Here is a 15,880-nt window from a genome sequence, read left to right as displayed (position 1 = left end):
GTCTGCTCACACCTGGTTATAAGGGAACTCGAGTAAGGTTGCCAACCGTGCTGTAAATACAGAATCACACTTTATATAGTTTCTGAATTTTGTTTTGTATTTCACAAATACACACGTCCCAGACAGCTACATAATAAAGATAAGCAGACGAAGATGAATGAATGGACACGTCTGCCCCAAACACATCAACAGTAAATCTAACAATAATCAATATAATACACAGGGCGGAATCTGCGCTTCGTTCATTGGTTATAAAACATTTCAAGCTTTAAGTTTGACTAACTGTCTTCTTTATCAGCCCTTTGTTCAAAACACCGGCACAAAATAAAACAAACCGTTTTTCGGTTTTGACACGTCACAAAAACGAGGAAGAACAAGCCAATGACAAGAAATAAACCGTGTCACGGGGTGTGACGGGGTCTGCCACGAGTTTAAGACGCCACAGGTGAACGGCATTATTTCTCATTAAAAGGTCCATGTGGTCGGTGGCGATGGCTGAAATAGATGTTGAGAGACTTTTGGCTATTTCTTCTCTGCTGTTGGCGTTTTAACTATTGTTTTAAAGTTTTCTTACTAGCTTGGACTTCTGGTAAGTGGAAGAAAACTGTAATATATTTATTTTTGTGTTGGCTTGAACTAATTTAAAATTGGCACACCCAAGTGTTTGGAGAATGCCCTTACTCTCTAAATCATGTTTTACTGTTTTAGTTTTAAAAGTGCATCTTCAGTGTCTTCTACAGGAAATTTATAAAACTGTTTATTGTATTAAATTTGTAATCAACATTGTTTGAAATGAACAGATACGTTGGGATTTCTGCACACGGAGACCACGTGAAAGTACACTCCTGAAAATGAAGGACAAGGTGGGTTATCTGTAGAGTCAAACTCAGGTTTGATAAGGAAGCAGTTGAATGGCAAACGTTTGTGCTAACACTTATTGTTTGTTTATCTTCCAGAACGATCATCCTGGAGATCTTCAACACAATAAGGAGCACACACAGGAGGTCCTGTGTTTATCCATTTAAATAAATCTACATTAATTATATAAATATTTGCCTTGTTTTTAATCATTGTAGAATGTTATGTAGTTGTCATTTCTTAGATTTAAATGACATTCAGCTCATAGTTTAAACATTAATCTTTACATGACAAGTTAAATTCACCAATTCTGTCCAACTCACAGTATTTGGTGTTGAATAGTCTGAAATATTATGGAACAGTTTTGACTTTTAGATCTGGCTTGTCTCCCTCTGCCAAGTCCATTTCCTAGTAAAGACTTGTCTGCACTTCTGTGGCGTTTAGATGTGTTGGGGGGGCTCCCAGCAGGGGAATTTTGTAATTTTTCCTCTGCAAAATTGTGTTTTACCGTTTACATGCAAGGCCAAGTTTACAAATTTTTAAATATACTGCGTAATGTGGTAGGGACACAGATTAGATTGCGCGTTTAGGGTCTTTAATAGAAAATGTACTTGGCAAAGAGACAACCAAGACTTTGTAAAGATTAAGTTAATATTTACAACTTATTTTAAAAATATTTTAACAAGTTCTGTGAGCAGAATAGTCTGGGCACCTCGGAGATGGTGGTCACTGCTGTAAATTTAAATTTAGTGTTTTAATCTGGGTTAACTGTCAGTCTTAAGATCAGTGTAGGCTTCATCTAAACTGTAAATAAACTACATTGAATTTCACGTGATGGTATTGTCTTCCCTCCACCACCTTCTGCAACTTGAGTTTAAAACAATTTTAACCTCTTTTTCCTGAAACTAAATGCGCAGACACTGACCTCAGTGTTGGTCATCTCAGCTGTTGCACAAAAAAAAAGTTGTGAGGTTTTTATAAGAAAACCTTAAACCAAACTAACTGTTCTATTATGGCTAATTTCTCATGTTAATAAAATAAAGTTTCCTCTTGTGTGCTGTTGACTTCTGTTTTATTGAAATTAAAAATTTCCACTTGGTTGTGACTCATACTTTGCATGTCAGCATTTAAACTATACTATACTGGCATTTAAATGCTACATGTACTGACACTGATACAGTGAAGGTCATTGTGGTGTATGGTCACAGACATTTTAATAGAATTCTTTGGTTTAAAAAAAAAAACTAAAAAGAGGTTAATTAAATTATTGACATGTGGTCATGGGCAGACTGAGGTGGCTCCTGGGAAGTGTAGTGAAGACATTGTTCTCTGTGCAGCTTCTTTTTTTTTTTTCTTTTTTTTTAAACTCACACCAGAGCAACCTAAACGCAGACTTTGTAGTTGCTGGCTTTGTTCTGTCAGACATATTTAATGTTCCTCTAATCTTACACTCTACTCTTTATGCACCAGGTAAAACACCCAGCAGGAAGCTCTGTGAAGCAGCCTGGCAGAGGTCAGCTGCCATTTACCCTTGACACCAAGCTCTGTGGTTGCAGGAATTTAGAGTGGGTCAGGTCAGCAAAGGTGTCCTCACAAAGTCCATACTGTCCAAGTTGCTGTGCGTACACCTTGTCCCACCTACACCTACACCTAAACCCACACCTGCACCTACACCCACTCTTCTCCTGCTCCTCTGCCAGGGTGCTTTACTCTTTGCAGGTTACTGTTGGAGGATATTCGAGACCCGCTGCTCTGTCCTGACACTCGTCCACTGCACAGCCACCATGGTCCACAGCAGCGGCAGCAGTATCTGCAGACTCTTCCTGTTGGTCCTTCTTGGGCTCTTCATCGCTTTCATACACACAGGTAAAGCTGTTGATTCTATCAGACAACTGATGTTGAAACAAGTTACAGTGAGATTTTACTAGAAAAAGATTTATACACCATTTTTATTAACGTATAAATAAACCTGTAGTTTTCATTCTGTCTTCACCCAAACACTGCAGAATGAGAGGGGTTCAGTACTTCATGTTTAAAATATTTCCTTTATTCCAGGAAGTATATGTTTTTAACCTGGTACTTCAGTAACAAATTGAGTGCGTACCGTATGTGTGATTTTCCGTCTAAATTCTCAGGTTGAGTGCGTGCTTCTGCAGCCTAACGTAGATGATGTGAAAGCTGCTGTTTGACTAACAGGATGACTCAGTTGCCTTAATGTCGTTTCATGTTTGAAATGAGAGCTAGAAGCCGCAGTCCTCGGCCCTTTGATCTGCAGTGATTCTGTGGGGTTTTGATACTGATTTATTTTTATTATATCTTTTTCTGCTCTTCTCACAACAAAATTTGTTCTGTAAAACATTTTCTAACACTTGAAGGAGAATCAAAGGATGACGCAGTAACACTACGCCAGCCAATTGAAAATATTTTGCGGCATCACGTGGTTTCTTGTCTCACACATACAGATGTACACTCTGTTATCTCTCTAATTGGTGTGAAATCCTGGAGCCAGAGAAGTGAGGTACAACTGACAGTGAAGTGTCAGAGTCAAAAATCAGTCCTCAGTCTGCTGAGCTTCACTGTCCATGAGAGACAAAGGTGAAGACTAACATCTAATGAGGCTGTGATTCCTGAAGTAGAGTACTTGTGATTAGCACTACAGTTTCAGTACAGTAATGTCATTTTTAAAAAGTAGTTGATAATGCTTAAAATGAAGTAAAGAATATTACTATCTACTTAAAGTGACAGTTCTTGTCATTTATTATCAGTAGTATATGCTCTTTATAGCAGATAAAATAAACATATCTACCAGAAATGCTTTAATCTGTAAAAGTATTTCGTGTTTACACGGACAATTTATTTAAACTTTTTTTGTGCACAAAAACAAAGCAATAAGCTTTTGTCACCAGCTGACAGTTTGTTTTTTTTTTTTTTTTGCCTAACTTTAATTGACTTATGAAGAAATTTGGGCTAAAAGATAGAACAGTGTAGTAGTTATCACAGGAGAAGCAGTTTACCACCAGGTATTTTTAGTTTTTTAAATTTAAGAAAAATAAATCATGATAGGTGGTGCTGACGGAGGGGAAAACAACTCGAGGAGTTTGTAGGAACATCATCGTCTCAATCAACAGAATTTTTCAGCTTGAGGAAACCACTCTTTGTGGAAACAAACACCTTTGGAAAATGTTGTGTTGTTATGATTATTTTCCCCCTTTTTAAATCAAGCTCTTCACGGAGGCACAATCGTCCACACACACAAACTATTAAATAAACAAGTTTGTTTGACGTCCAGTGCCCGGGTGCTGCCTGGTTTGGGACTGGCTGGTTGTTACCAGTTGCAGCAGCGCCGCCCAGTGTGACCGCACAAACTGTCTTTTGTGCCGCGGGCTGAAGGCCTCATTGATGGCTGAGCTGGCTGTGGGCCTGGGCTCCAGAGTTTCAGCAAGCGTCAGGGCGAGAAGCTCACATCAGAATTAAAAAAAACAAACTATCACTGAGATCAAGTAACATTCACCACATGTTTGTAAAGAATCATGTCATGAGTTTCACTCAAATACATTTGATAACAGCACGAAGAGACTGGTCGCTGGGTTGATGGAGTTCAGCGAGGGCGTCAGAGCCTGCAGAGTAAATAAGGAGTGTGAAATAAGATGAGTGTAAATATGTTTGGATTTGGGTTTTGTTGGAATGAGCTGAGTCTCGAGGACAGGATAAGTGAATCAGTGAGCGTGTGTGTAAATGGGTGGGCCTGTGTGTGAGGAGTTTGTTGTTTTAAGGGGACGCGGGTCGGGGAGATGGGAGGGGGGGGTTCAAATGAAACTTTGTCCAATTACCACAGAGATGGTAATTGCTGGTGTGTGTTTGACCAGACGGTGTCAGGGACACTCTGTAACTCTGTGTACCGTTTCTTCAGTTTTCTTATATAAATCGTCCAGGAGAGTTGGTCACTTATCTTGATGAGTCAAACAGCCATACAAAGAACAGGAAGAGGTTTCCGACCTCAAGCTCACACTTTTCAAATCCCCTACTTTATCACCTCCAAACCGTCCTTTGGTTCCTTCAGCGACTGATTTCTCCTCTCGTTTGTCCATAGCAGTCTTTTATTTTTATTTGTCAGACAGAGATGTGATTTTAATCCTTCATATAAGTTGGTGGGACTGCTTCACTTGCCTTTCTCAGCACAGCCTTATCTGAAAAGTCGGTCAGAACAGTTCTGTCTTTTTGATCAGTTTAAGCTGAAAACAAACAACAGCTGCTGATGCTTCAGCAATGAAAGGATCATTTATGAGTGCAGCACTTCAAGCTGAAAAAAAAAGCCAAAACCGACCAGCTAGTGTGTTCAATACGGCCCGCTTGATGAATTTTGAAAGTGGAAAACTTCACAGACACTAGATGTCAGAGATGTTTGTCAAATGATATTTCATTAAATTAAAAAAAATAATATTTTCTAATATGCTTGTGCTTCTTTGCATGAAAACAAAGTGGACAACCATGGACTTAGTGTTATTTACAGGTTATGTTATGATTGTACTGGTCCGGCCCACTTGTCATCTAATCATGTTGTTTGTGGCCACTGAACCAAAATGAGTTTGACACCCCTGTCCTAGATAAACATCAATACCTAAAGATAGATGCAGAGGACTGACAGTTGCTGCTAATATGTTTGACTACATAGAGACATTAATGAGTTTAACTGTAACTATTATTATGTATGTTTGTCTTATACCATAACCCATGAAGCAAAAGCAAGTTAGTCCTCAAATGTCTCATTGTCCAAGGCTGAAACCTTCAACGTTGTCCCTGCTATTGTTTCCAGTTTTTGGTCTCCAAAGAAATAGCAAAAAAAAATACAAACCTCCAGTTTCTCTGGCTCAAGTCGAGGTGTGAAAAGTCTCATGCCGATTCAATGGCCAGATGGGAGAAATGTCAGCGGAAAGTTTGGGTTGGAAAGGGAACAAATGCAAAGCTCTGCCAACAGTGAGCTTCAAAAACATTTTTTAAATTCATTACCTTCTCTGAAGCTTCAGAGCCAAAGGCTAACGTACGGTATCTGCAGCTGCAGCAGGTCGTTCGTGTGCACTTTGCTTCAAAATGTTTTAGTACTCGATCTTGGCTGAAGCTTTGTGGAAAGGAGAGGGGAACGAGCTAAGGCTCAAACGGACAAAATGTCCATCGTCTACAAAGACGTCCTTATGCCAGGGTCTGGACCGTTAGCCCACTGAGACAAGAGAGAGGCTGTTGGAGTTAGGACAGATGGGGCCAAATACACAGTCGGGAAATCATGGCAGTAAATGGATGCATCACAGCAGCCAATCAGTGACACAGCAGTGATGGGTTTTTTATGTCCACGTGAAAACACGATAAGATGGTGATTTGAATTTGTTTTCTGGCCTACAGAAACAGTTTTTGACCCGGTCTCAACAACCAGAGACAACCAGGATACCACGTCCGGAGAGCCGCCCAGTGACGTCACCACCAAAGACCCTTTCCAGGACATGACGGAGCAGTCCTCCACCAGTGACTATGAGGACATCACCCACTCCCTGACCATAGACGAGGAAGAAGGTGAGACCCACTCCACTGTTTACTCATTTTAATGTATTCAGATGATTTTAACTGTTTGTTTGTTTGTTTGTGTGTGTGTGTACATGTGTACATGTGTACGTGTGTACGTGTACATATGCATGCATGTGCAGGAGTCCTGGGGGCCGGGGCCATCACAGCCATTGTTATTGCGGTGTTCCTGGGAGCTTCTGTCCTTCTCGCCCTCATCGTTATCGCACTGAGAAAGTTCACATCATCCTAGACTGTGTGTGAGTGTGTGTGTGTCTGTCTGTGTGTCAGTGTGTGTGTTGGTTTTTCCCCTCATCTGCTTCATCTTCTATTCAAAACCAAGTCACGTCTCTGCTCTGCTGTAGATGCTCCACACGGTGACAGCTCCCTTCAATGGCTGTTCACAGGTTTCTCTCTAAAACACACAAACATGTTCATATTTTTCTGTAAATGTAATGTTAGAAACTGGCTGGCTCTTCCAGTGGAAACTCTAGCATGTCCAGACTTTTACCCCCTCTGAGGTATTAGCCAGTTTGTTTGTTTTTGTTTGTTTTCTGTCTCTCTTTTTTTTGGCATAAATTGTCCTGAATCTCTGTGTGTGAGTGTGGAGGGGGATGTGCCACAATGATTTAATCTTTATTAAAAATAACAGCACACTTCTATAATAGTCCTGTTGGTTTCGGTCGTGTACCGGTGTTGGAGTTGACACTGTTCCATTTACAAACATTTGTGGAGACATATTTAGAAGATGTCTGTTCTTAAAAAGTGAGTGGAAACAGCTGGGTTGTTGATTTTACATGAATATAAATACGAATTACGCGTATGTGAAGGGGGGTTTCCCCCACCCTTGTTTTATCCACGGGGTAACAGTGATGTGTTCTGCTCTCTGCCTCAGATACAACAGCATCTTTTGGTGGGTTAGAATGGTCAGTTAACTCCCCTGTTAGTTTGGGTTTTTTTCTTTTCACATTGAGATTTAAATGGAATAAATATGTACAACAAAATATGCTGATTCTGAGTTCTAATAGAGTCTCTCTCTGTGTTTTGGCTTCAACTTTCTGCTGAATTTTTCTAACCTTTGACAATGTTTGGTTTGCAGACATCGTGTCACGATCCTGGAGCTGCCATCATGGCAGATCAGCTGTACTAAACAAACACCTATCACAGTGAGAACAGGATAGCTGCTGGTGTTGGAAGGGTTAGAAGCTGAGAAAAGCTGAAAAAGAAATGTTGATGGGACCAACTGTTTAGAAAAAAGTCAGCTTCTCTGTGGAGAAAACTCTTTCACATTATTCACTTTCAGTTCTCTTTAGTCAAATACAGTTCTCTAAATTATGCCTGTCACAGACACCCGGCCCTGACAGAACGGAGGAAGGCAGAGTAATCAAGCACAGACTGATCAATCTTTCATTTTATTTATCAATACAAGTCAGGAAAACTAAAACAGTAACAGCCGTAAACCTCTTTTTTATTTTCCAAATCCAGAATTGCTTCTTAGCTAATTTTATTAGTAACTGTCTAATTTAACAAGTCCAATTTATTCACTCGCACTTCAGTTCTCACTTTGTACAATAAATGGTAGCATTGATAGCGGACTGATTATGTTTTACTGAAAAGGCATGTATTTTCCTTAAAATCAGTTACGTCATGTCAAAGCAGTGTGGTTACACACAAAAATATCACACCACTGTCTCGTGTGTGTGTGTGTGTTTTTAAAGCAACCTTTAACCAGACTTCTCTAAATGCGTGAGAACTAAGCTAAAAGGCAAAAACATCTTCCCACGGCTTGATGCAGTGAAGTCAAATCAGCACCTAACGACAGGAAACCTTCAGATACAATTATCACTGACATCTGTCTGTGCTACTGTCACACCGCTGAGAGACATGTTTGTGAAAAAGGAAGATTTTTCTTCTGACAAATCTGACAAATTTGTCAGATATAAGTACTATTTGAGTATTGTATACATTCTACAAAGGTTTAAGTGCAGCCCTGGTCAGACTCTGGCTTAGATTGTCTTTGTGGGAAGGGGAAGAAAATCTGTACTCTGATTTATGACTGTATATAATAGTGTTGTCATTGTTAGTTTATTGTGTGGATTTAGTCGCTACAGCTGGGTCCTGATGTTTGTTAATGGAAAGTACACAATAAGGAAACATTCACCACAATCTTAAAACAAAAACAACCAACTGCGAGACTGGTGGTGAGTGCAGCTGCTGTTCTCCTCTCTATTTGTGGTTTGCTTTAGTTAGGTTTACATAAACATTCTACGTTTGTTTGCCATCGTTACTGTGTCTACGTCAGTTCCACAAGGTCTGTGGATTGTTGGCCCACAGTCATGAGACAATGTGTCATTTGTGGTTTTTGCATAAATCTAATATCAGCTATTTAGAGAACCATCATAATCTTAATCTTAATCTAATCATGACATGTAAGGCAGACATTAGTTTCAGGATTTATCTTTTCTCTCTGTTCCTCTGTCTAAACTTTTATTAACCTGCAGAGGATGGAATCGATGAGACGTGGAATTAACTGAAGTCTATCAGATATATATATATATATATCATCAGTGTATGTGGAGTGTCCACAGCAATGAAGCTACAGAACCAGCCAGTTGTTTATTTGGAATGACAGTGTAATTGAAAAAAAAAAATTACACAAAGATATACCTCCATCTTGTTACAACTGTGAATTGTGGCGTAGAGTTCAATTGTTTTAAAAAAAAAACGACCACATTATCAATTGTTAATTGCCGTGTTAATATTAAAACTGTCAAAAAAGTGACAGAAGGAACAGGCTAGAACAGGCCGGACCTGTTTATTAATGCAAGCATTTAAATAGATTTGAAGTTCATCATAATTCACTCGCTTTAATGTGTGGCATGACTCAGGAAGTGGTGATGAAACAACACACGAAGAGAAAGCAGAAGTGCGTCTGGCACAGACGGGCGGCGTGTCACGCTGAGCGCTCAGTGGAGAAATTGGCCCTGATGAGGTGAAGGTGAAGAGACTGGCACTGGGTTTTCACGTCGTTCCTGTGAAGGACTACTTGTTTTTCACACCACCAGGTTGGACTCATATTACTACTAAAATATTAATGAACTGAATATTGCTGTTTCATATGTATTTTAAATAGTTGGATTATTTTTTTTAGAAAATATAATTTTTTTTGCTGGTTTTAATAAAGAACAGCAAAACAGGCGTAAACCGTATGTAAAGCACTTTTTTTTAAACTTTTTGTATATTGTATATTTTCATCTATACATTTCACATGAAAGATCAGCAGCGCCCACACTTGGAGAACTACCTTCAAATGAACAAATGTGATATATATTATATACGTCATTAATAATTATATAAACATAAATCCAATCTGTAATTAGATAACTTTTAACCTTTTCTATTTTAAAGTGAAACAAAGAACCTCTTTTTGTGTGATTATAGAATTTAAATTCAAATCGACACCTGCAGCAGTCTCAGAAAAAAATGTGATGAGGTCAAATAAAAAAAAAAAATTCAACTCGTTGATAAACCTGCTTGTTGGGGAAGATCAAAGTGCAGGTTTAATTTAGAGCAACTGACGTGTGTCACCACAAATACAATAATAAACACCATGTTACAGTGATGGGTCTTTATTCATTTATTTGACTATATAAAAATATTTTATTTCATATTTGTCGCCACATTGTCTGAGCTGGTGCTCATTTAAATTCAATAGTCTTTTGTCTATTTTTGCATTTTTTTAAAAGATTCCTGCATGTAGGATTTGTACCTTATTATTATTGTTGTGTTTTAGGTTTTATTTTGCAATTAATAAGCCACTGGGGACAAAGAAAAATGCTGCAAGTTTGCCACTTCCTTACGTTGTGGTGCAATTTTAAAATACCTTTTATGGTGTGAGTCATGACTTTCATTTATAGAAAACAATTTAACACAAAACTCTGAGATTTTACTGTATTTGTAAATTGTCTTCACAACAGAAAGGTTAAAAACAAACAAACAAAAAATAAAAAAACACCACTTGTGCCCAATGCGTGACAGTGGTGGTATAGTGATGTGTCTGACAAGTGTTTCTGTGGGGGCATCAAAGATCAACAACAGGAAATTCAGATGCGTTCGCTGACACTGAAACAACATCAATTCTGTGTTAAATCCAGGCTGACACCATGAGTGGAAACTGCTCGTTTGACTCCGTGGACCACCTGATGAGATATCTGGAGCTGGTCATCTACATCCCAACATTCCTCTGTGGTCTGATCCTCAATGTCATTGCTCTCTTGGTGTTCTGCATCTTCCTGAAAAAACGGACCGAGTCAACCATCTACATGACCAGCTTGGCTCTCATGGACCTGTTCCTCCTGTTCCCACTTCCTTTCAAGATGCATGCCACCAATCACCTCTGGCCTGCTAGCCTTCAACCGCTGTGCTCAGTCCTGGAGAGCCTGTACTTTGTTGGGATCTATGGCAGTATCTACACCATCATGTGCATAGCCGTGGACCGCTGGATGGCCATCTGTCACCCCTTCAGAGCCAAGCAGCTGCGCTCATCCTCAGCAGCTCTGTGGACCTGTGTAGGAGTGTGGCTGCTGGTACTGGCCGTGCTCTCTCCAACTGTATACCACTTCAGGGAGAGCAGCCAGTCGGACTTCCACTGCTTTCACAGCTTTTCAGAGAAAGGCTGGAGGCCTCCCGTCATCATCTGCCTGCTGCTCTTTGGGTTCTTGCTACCTGTGGTGGTGGTAGTTTACTCTTCGGTCCACACCATCTGGGCTCTCCAGCGGTCCGGACAGCACAGCCCTCAGAGCCAGGCCTGTGTGAAGATCATCTACAGCAGTCTGAGTGCCTTCTTGGTGCCGTTCACCCCGAGCCACGTCGGTATTCTACTGCAGTTCCTGGTAAGAATCCTTCAGGTCCTTTCAGTAACTCAATAAATATTGGGTTTGTTTGTTAGATCATTAAATTTATATACATACAAATTATACATGTGCCTGTTATATAGCATACAATACTTAGCTTTTCAAATAAAGGACAGGTACTGTTATAAAATGTTGATTTTTTTAAACAAAAAACAAACAAAAAATGTGTAGTATGTAGTAGTAGTAAAGTGTAATATCTACGTGGACCAACTTTGAGTCCTTGACCCACTGTTGGAGGACAGTGGTTTATACTTTGTTAATACAAAGGACATTTGGTTATAGGCCAGTTGAAACGAGTTGTACTACTTGTAATTCAAGTTAATGGATGTAGTGCTTAGGTTGGATTGAAACCCAAAGAAAGGCTGAGCACTATTAGCTTAGCCTAGTTTTTTTTTTTAAAGATTTATTTTTGAAATTACTTCATACTTGTGTAACAGAATGCAGTTTATATTTACTTGAGACAAGACTGCATGCATACAGTTGTATTCTTAAAAGAACCATGCAGCGAATATGTATGTTTTTTTTCTATGTGAAAAGGAAGGTGTGGGGGAAAAAAATCCTTTATCATAATATGTATCTACATGACCCACTTTCATGAACCAACCCACTGTGTCAGAAACTTTAAATGTGCCGCCTATAAAAAAAATGTTGAATTCTTAACTGTTCCAGGTGCACCAAGGTGTGATTCAGGAGTGTGGTGCCAAGACCAGGATCAGCCTGTTCATACAGGTAGCCATGTGTCTGTCCAACATTACCTGCTGTCTGGACGCTCTGTGCTACTACTTTGTTGCTCATGAGGTGAGGAACACCAAGAACACCCTGAGAAAGTCAATGATCAGCCAGAGAAGAGCAACTTCCAGCACTTCAGAGGTCTGAACTGCGGCCAGCTCCTCGTCATCCAATCTGTCTTCTTTAGGTTCTGCAGCGATAGCAAGGACTGACAGATTTATGATGGGGTCCAGCGACAGGAAGTCTAGGTTAACCTGTGACCTAAAAACCCTGCAATGATTTCTGCAGAAGGAGGCGATTCACCAACCGACCACAGCGGTGTGAAGAGAGAGCATGAAAAATGTTTCAATGTACTTTCAGATCCTGCTCAGTACTCAACACTGACGACACTGTGGGCTGCACTTATACCTTGAGCTCCAGCAGTGATTTCCTTAGGTGAAAAGCGTCGTTAAATTATGCAAAATGTCTCTTTGATGACAAGGTCTATATATATATCATAACTTATTTTTAGAATGAAAGTGGACTCCTTGTCATTGTGACATTGTGACACATCACTGCACACAATGAAATGTGATCTCTGCATTTAACCCATCAGCAAAGTAAACAGTGGGCAGCTTTTTTGAACACCCGGGGAGCAGTGTGTGGGGACGGTGCCATGCTCAGAGCACCTCAGTGGTAACTTGGCAGCTGGTGCCTGCAACCTTCCAGACCCAAGTCCGCTTCCTTACCCACTAAGCCACCACTGCCCCTTTTTCTCGTATAATAAATGTATTTCAGTCTTTTTTTATAGGGCAATTCTTGTCCAATAGCATTATCTTTCATAATTATTTGTGTAAATACAATAACCATTTTAAATGTAATGTAAAATCAAAAATGTGCAATGTGACATCTAGGTACAATATATGTGCAACAATAGAAATTGCTGGTTACCTATTTCACTTAAATGTTTATTGTAATATTTTTGTGCATTATTTTGAGGATGAAAACTATAAGCTTTTAGAAGCATGTTGTTATAAGTCTGACCATGACACATTTTTGTTATTTTGTTTTAATTGTACAAATATAGTAATAGTATACCACATTATTCCTATCTGGAGATTTTCCTTTCACAACATCAACCTATTTTGACAAATATAAGTTCTGCGGTGAATGAAATGTGTGACTGGTGGTTTCAGGGACAGTGACACAGACAGGGGATCCTGTAACCCTGGGGTTCAAATCCCTGGTCGGTCATGAAAGTTCTGAAGAAACACCTACAACCTCGTCCAACAAGGGATTTGATCCCATGCTCTCAAGTTCCATTGTCTGTGTCTCTACCACTGAGCTAAGCAGCCACAGATTATGTTTTTCGAGAAACTCATATTTGTCACTTGTATTTTGGGATACATGAGTTTCCCCAGGAGTAAGGTAAGTGGCTGCTTAGCTCAGGGAGATAGGTTCCCCAGGCATTGTCTAAGAGCATGGGTTCAGAACCTGGAAAAGGTTGAATTTTAGTTATGCTTCACAACTTTCAGGACAAATGAGTTTTGCAGAGAATAAGTTATGTGGTGAAGTAGGTTAAAATGGAATAAATAAATTCTTTTTAAAATAATCATTTAACATTAACACAGTAAAATCAGTCAATATGAAAATAATATGGTCATTTAACAAAAAAATAATAATTTACTATATTAATAATAAAGAAGTTTTCAGGTTCCCCAGTCTGTGTCACTGTCATTGAGCTAAGCAACTACATACCTCATGTTCTGGGAAACTTGTTTCCGCTCTTTTCTGCCTCTGCACCTTCCACTTGTGTCCACTGTGGGGCTAGGACCCTGGCACACATTTCTCACTTTTTCCGGGGATTTCTGCTCTGTGGTTTGCATGTTGTAGCTTATGCTCTCTAGCTTAGACGGGTGTTGAACCCACATTCTCAGGTTCCCCAGTCTGTGTCACTGTCATTGAGCTAAGCTAGATAATAATAATAATAAAACAGTAAGATGAGTGACGCTGATTCCAAAGCCCACAGGGTGGGTTTAAGTCTGGGCAAAGAATGAGAGTAAATAACAGACATGAAGTATTTACAGTACCAGGATACCAGCAAGAGCTAGGCAATTTCTTAGGGTCTGTTTTATTTACCTGAATCATCAGGCAAATAAAACAAAACATACAGTATATACTTTGCATGTTCTTCCTCCAGACCTACTACTAATAACAACTTGCATGAATTGGAATTTAGGAATTTTAGGAAGTCTGTAACATATCCCAAGACAAATTTGCAAACTTACAATTGGTTGGCATTTTTCTCTAAGAAGAAAAGTTCTTAGGTTACTATTTTAACTGAAAAAACCCTTACAAACTCTGATGTTACACAGCATCTGCAACTAAGTCTTACGATGCTAAAGGTAATATTGATGTTAAAATATGAATCTCAAGCAAAATACAAAATAAAATTATGTCCACAGTTTACTCACTTTAACATGTTCTCAAAATTGTTATTGACTGGCCTTACCTAAAATCCATAGAAAAATCAATGAACTAAACTAAAAAAAAAAAATACAGGGTCTTTATATTTCCTTTTCCTCCTTTTTTTATTAAGATCCCTGCTCGTTTTCAACAGAGGAAGACACAAACGGTGTATGTCTCTTAGTTTCTCTCTTACGTTCTCTTCTTCCCCACAGTGAGCGGAAGCAGGAGCAGGACGAGGAGGGCAGCCGCTGCCTCCTGCTGTCACGTCAGAGCTGCTTTAACCAGCGCTGCTGCATCCGCTGCTGCCTGCCCTTTACCTTCTTGTTCAATCCCAAACACCAGTGTCAGGACTGTCGCTTCAATGTCTGCAAAGGCTGTCGGGTCTACAGCAAACAGGAGAAATGCTGGCTGTGCTGTGCATGCCAGAAGAGCAGGTGAGGTCAAGTGGTTTAGTACTAGCGTTAGTGGTAAGTTCAAGACGTTCAATAATAACTTACTGGACAAGTTGATATTTTTTGTTTGTGAAGATAATTCTACGAGTTTTATTGATTACTTTATTGTGCTGTCTCAGTGTCTCACCCCCTCTGTTTCTGTCTCACAGGCTGTTGAAAACACAGTCACTGGAGTGGTTCTACAGCAATGTGAAACAGCGCTTCAAGAGGTTTGGAAGTGCTAAGGTGCTGAAGACTCTTTATAGGAAACATCTGGCAGAACACGGCGCACTCTCAGAACTTACTGGTAAACACATGTTGTGGTTGATGGAATAAATATATGTATATGTATATATATATATACAGTATATATATATACAGTATATATAGTATCACAGAACACAATGTTGTATTCAGCAGAATTTTAAAGAATTTAATTATTCACACTTTCCGTCTCTTCCATTTCTCCGTGTGTTTGTGTTTAAGGCAGCGCCTATGAGGAGAGCGTCTGTGATGAGGGCAGTGTGTGTGAGAGTGACTCAACCTTCTGCAGACAAAGTGAAGGTTTAAGTCTTCCATAGAATTCTATGACATGAGTCAACCGACCGAACTTCCACATTTTTTTACAACTATTTTTTATTTATAAGAAATTAAGTAGGCCGCCATTTCTTTATAACAAATAACTAAATCATTTGTAATTTATAGGGTGTTGGAGTTTAAGATTTGAATGCTTAAATACATTTAACCATTTACATCTAATAAATTCATTATCTATAGGTACGTATATAAAAGGCTGCAGAAGCTTTGGCATCTGATTATTTGTTGATGATTATTCTATTCCCTTGTGTTCAGAGCACAGCACAGTGGAGATGCTCACTGTGGCCCTGCGAGTGGCAGAGGAGGCCATAGACGAAGCTATTTCTAAGGCAGAGTTTGAGTCTGCCAGTCAGG

At 39.5% G+C, this 15,880-nt stretch overlaps 3 protein-coding genes across 3 annotated transcripts in view; all 3 read left to right on the top strand.

Annotated features, from left to right (window-relative positions):
- The first annotated feature begins 2,642 nt into the window (after positions 1-2,642).
- Positions 2,643-6,661, top strand: snorc (secondary ossification center associated regulator of chondrocyte maturation). The gene is made up of 3 exons (XM_025052422.1): positions 2,643-2,724; positions 6,253-6,420; positions 6,552-6,661. Exons 1-3 carry the CDS (start codon positions 2,643-2,645, stop codon positions 6,659-6,661), a joined length of 360 nt encoding a protein of 119 aa, XP_024908190.1.
- Positions 6,334-12,653, top strand: LOC103396173 (G-protein coupled receptor 55). Its single transcript, XM_008334167.3, has 4 exons — positions 6,334-6,420; positions 9,297-9,473; positions 10,563-11,300; positions 11,991-12,653. Exons 3-4 carry the CDS (start codon positions 10,572-10,574, stop codon positions 12,195-12,197), a joined length of 936 nt encoding a protein of 311 aa, XP_008332389.1. The 5' UTR covers positions 6,334-6,420; positions 9,297-9,473; positions 10,563-10,571; the 3' UTR covers positions 12,198-12,653.
- A 783-nt stretch (positions 12,654-13,436) lies between these two features.
- LOC103396172 (rab effector MyRIP-like) overlaps positions 13,437-15,880 on the top strand; it is a 5,559-nt gene continuing 3,115 nt past the window's right edge. Inside the window, exons 1-5 of the mRNA XM_025052420.1 lie at positions 13,437-13,452; positions 14,629-14,932; positions 15,100-15,236; positions 15,416-15,493; positions 15,782-15,874. Of these exons, the coding sequence (XP_024908188.1) occupies positions 13,437-13,452; positions 14,629-14,932; positions 15,100-15,236; positions 15,416-15,493; positions 15,782-15,874 (628 nt within the window). The remainder of the gene's footprint in view (positions 13,453-14,628; positions 14,933-15,099; positions 15,237-15,415; positions 15,494-15,781; positions 15,875-15,880) is intronic.

This window comes from Cynoglossus semilaevis, chromosome 20 (genome assembly GCF_000523025.1).
Source record: "Cynoglossus semilaevis isolate Cse_v1.0 chromosome 20, Cse_v1.0, whole genome shotgun sequence".
NCBI lineage: Eukaryota > Metazoa > Chordata > Actinopteri > Pleuronectiformes > Cynoglossidae > Cynoglossus > Cynoglossus semilaevis.
This window is presented reverse-complemented; position numbering and strand designations above follow the sequence as displayed.

What these genes read in the sequence shown, in the direction of transcription:
- snorc (XM_025052422.1), top strand. Translation starts at nt 2,643, where the DNA reads ATGGTCCACAGCAGCGGCAGCAGTATCTGCAGACTCTTCCTGTTGGTC. An exon ending in CATCGCTTTCATACACACAG is followed by an intron (nt 2,725 to 6,252) that starts GTAAAGCTGTTG and finishes TCTGGCCTACAG; the next exon opens with AAACAGTTTTTGACCCGGTC. An exon ending in GACCATAGACGAGGAAGAAG is followed by an intron (nt 6,421 to 6,551) that starts GTGAGACCCACT and finishes ATGCATGTGCAG; the next exon opens with GAGTCCTGGGGGCCGGGGCC.
- LOC103396173 (XM_008334167.3), top strand. Translation starts at nt 10,572, where the DNA reads ATGAGTGGAAACTGCTCGTTTGACTCCGTGGACCACCTGATGAGATAT. An exon ending in GTATTCTACTGCAGTTCCTG is followed by an intron (nt 11,301 to 11,990) that starts GTAAGAATCCTT and finishes TAACTGTTCCAG; the next exon opens with GTGCACCAAGGTGTGATTCA.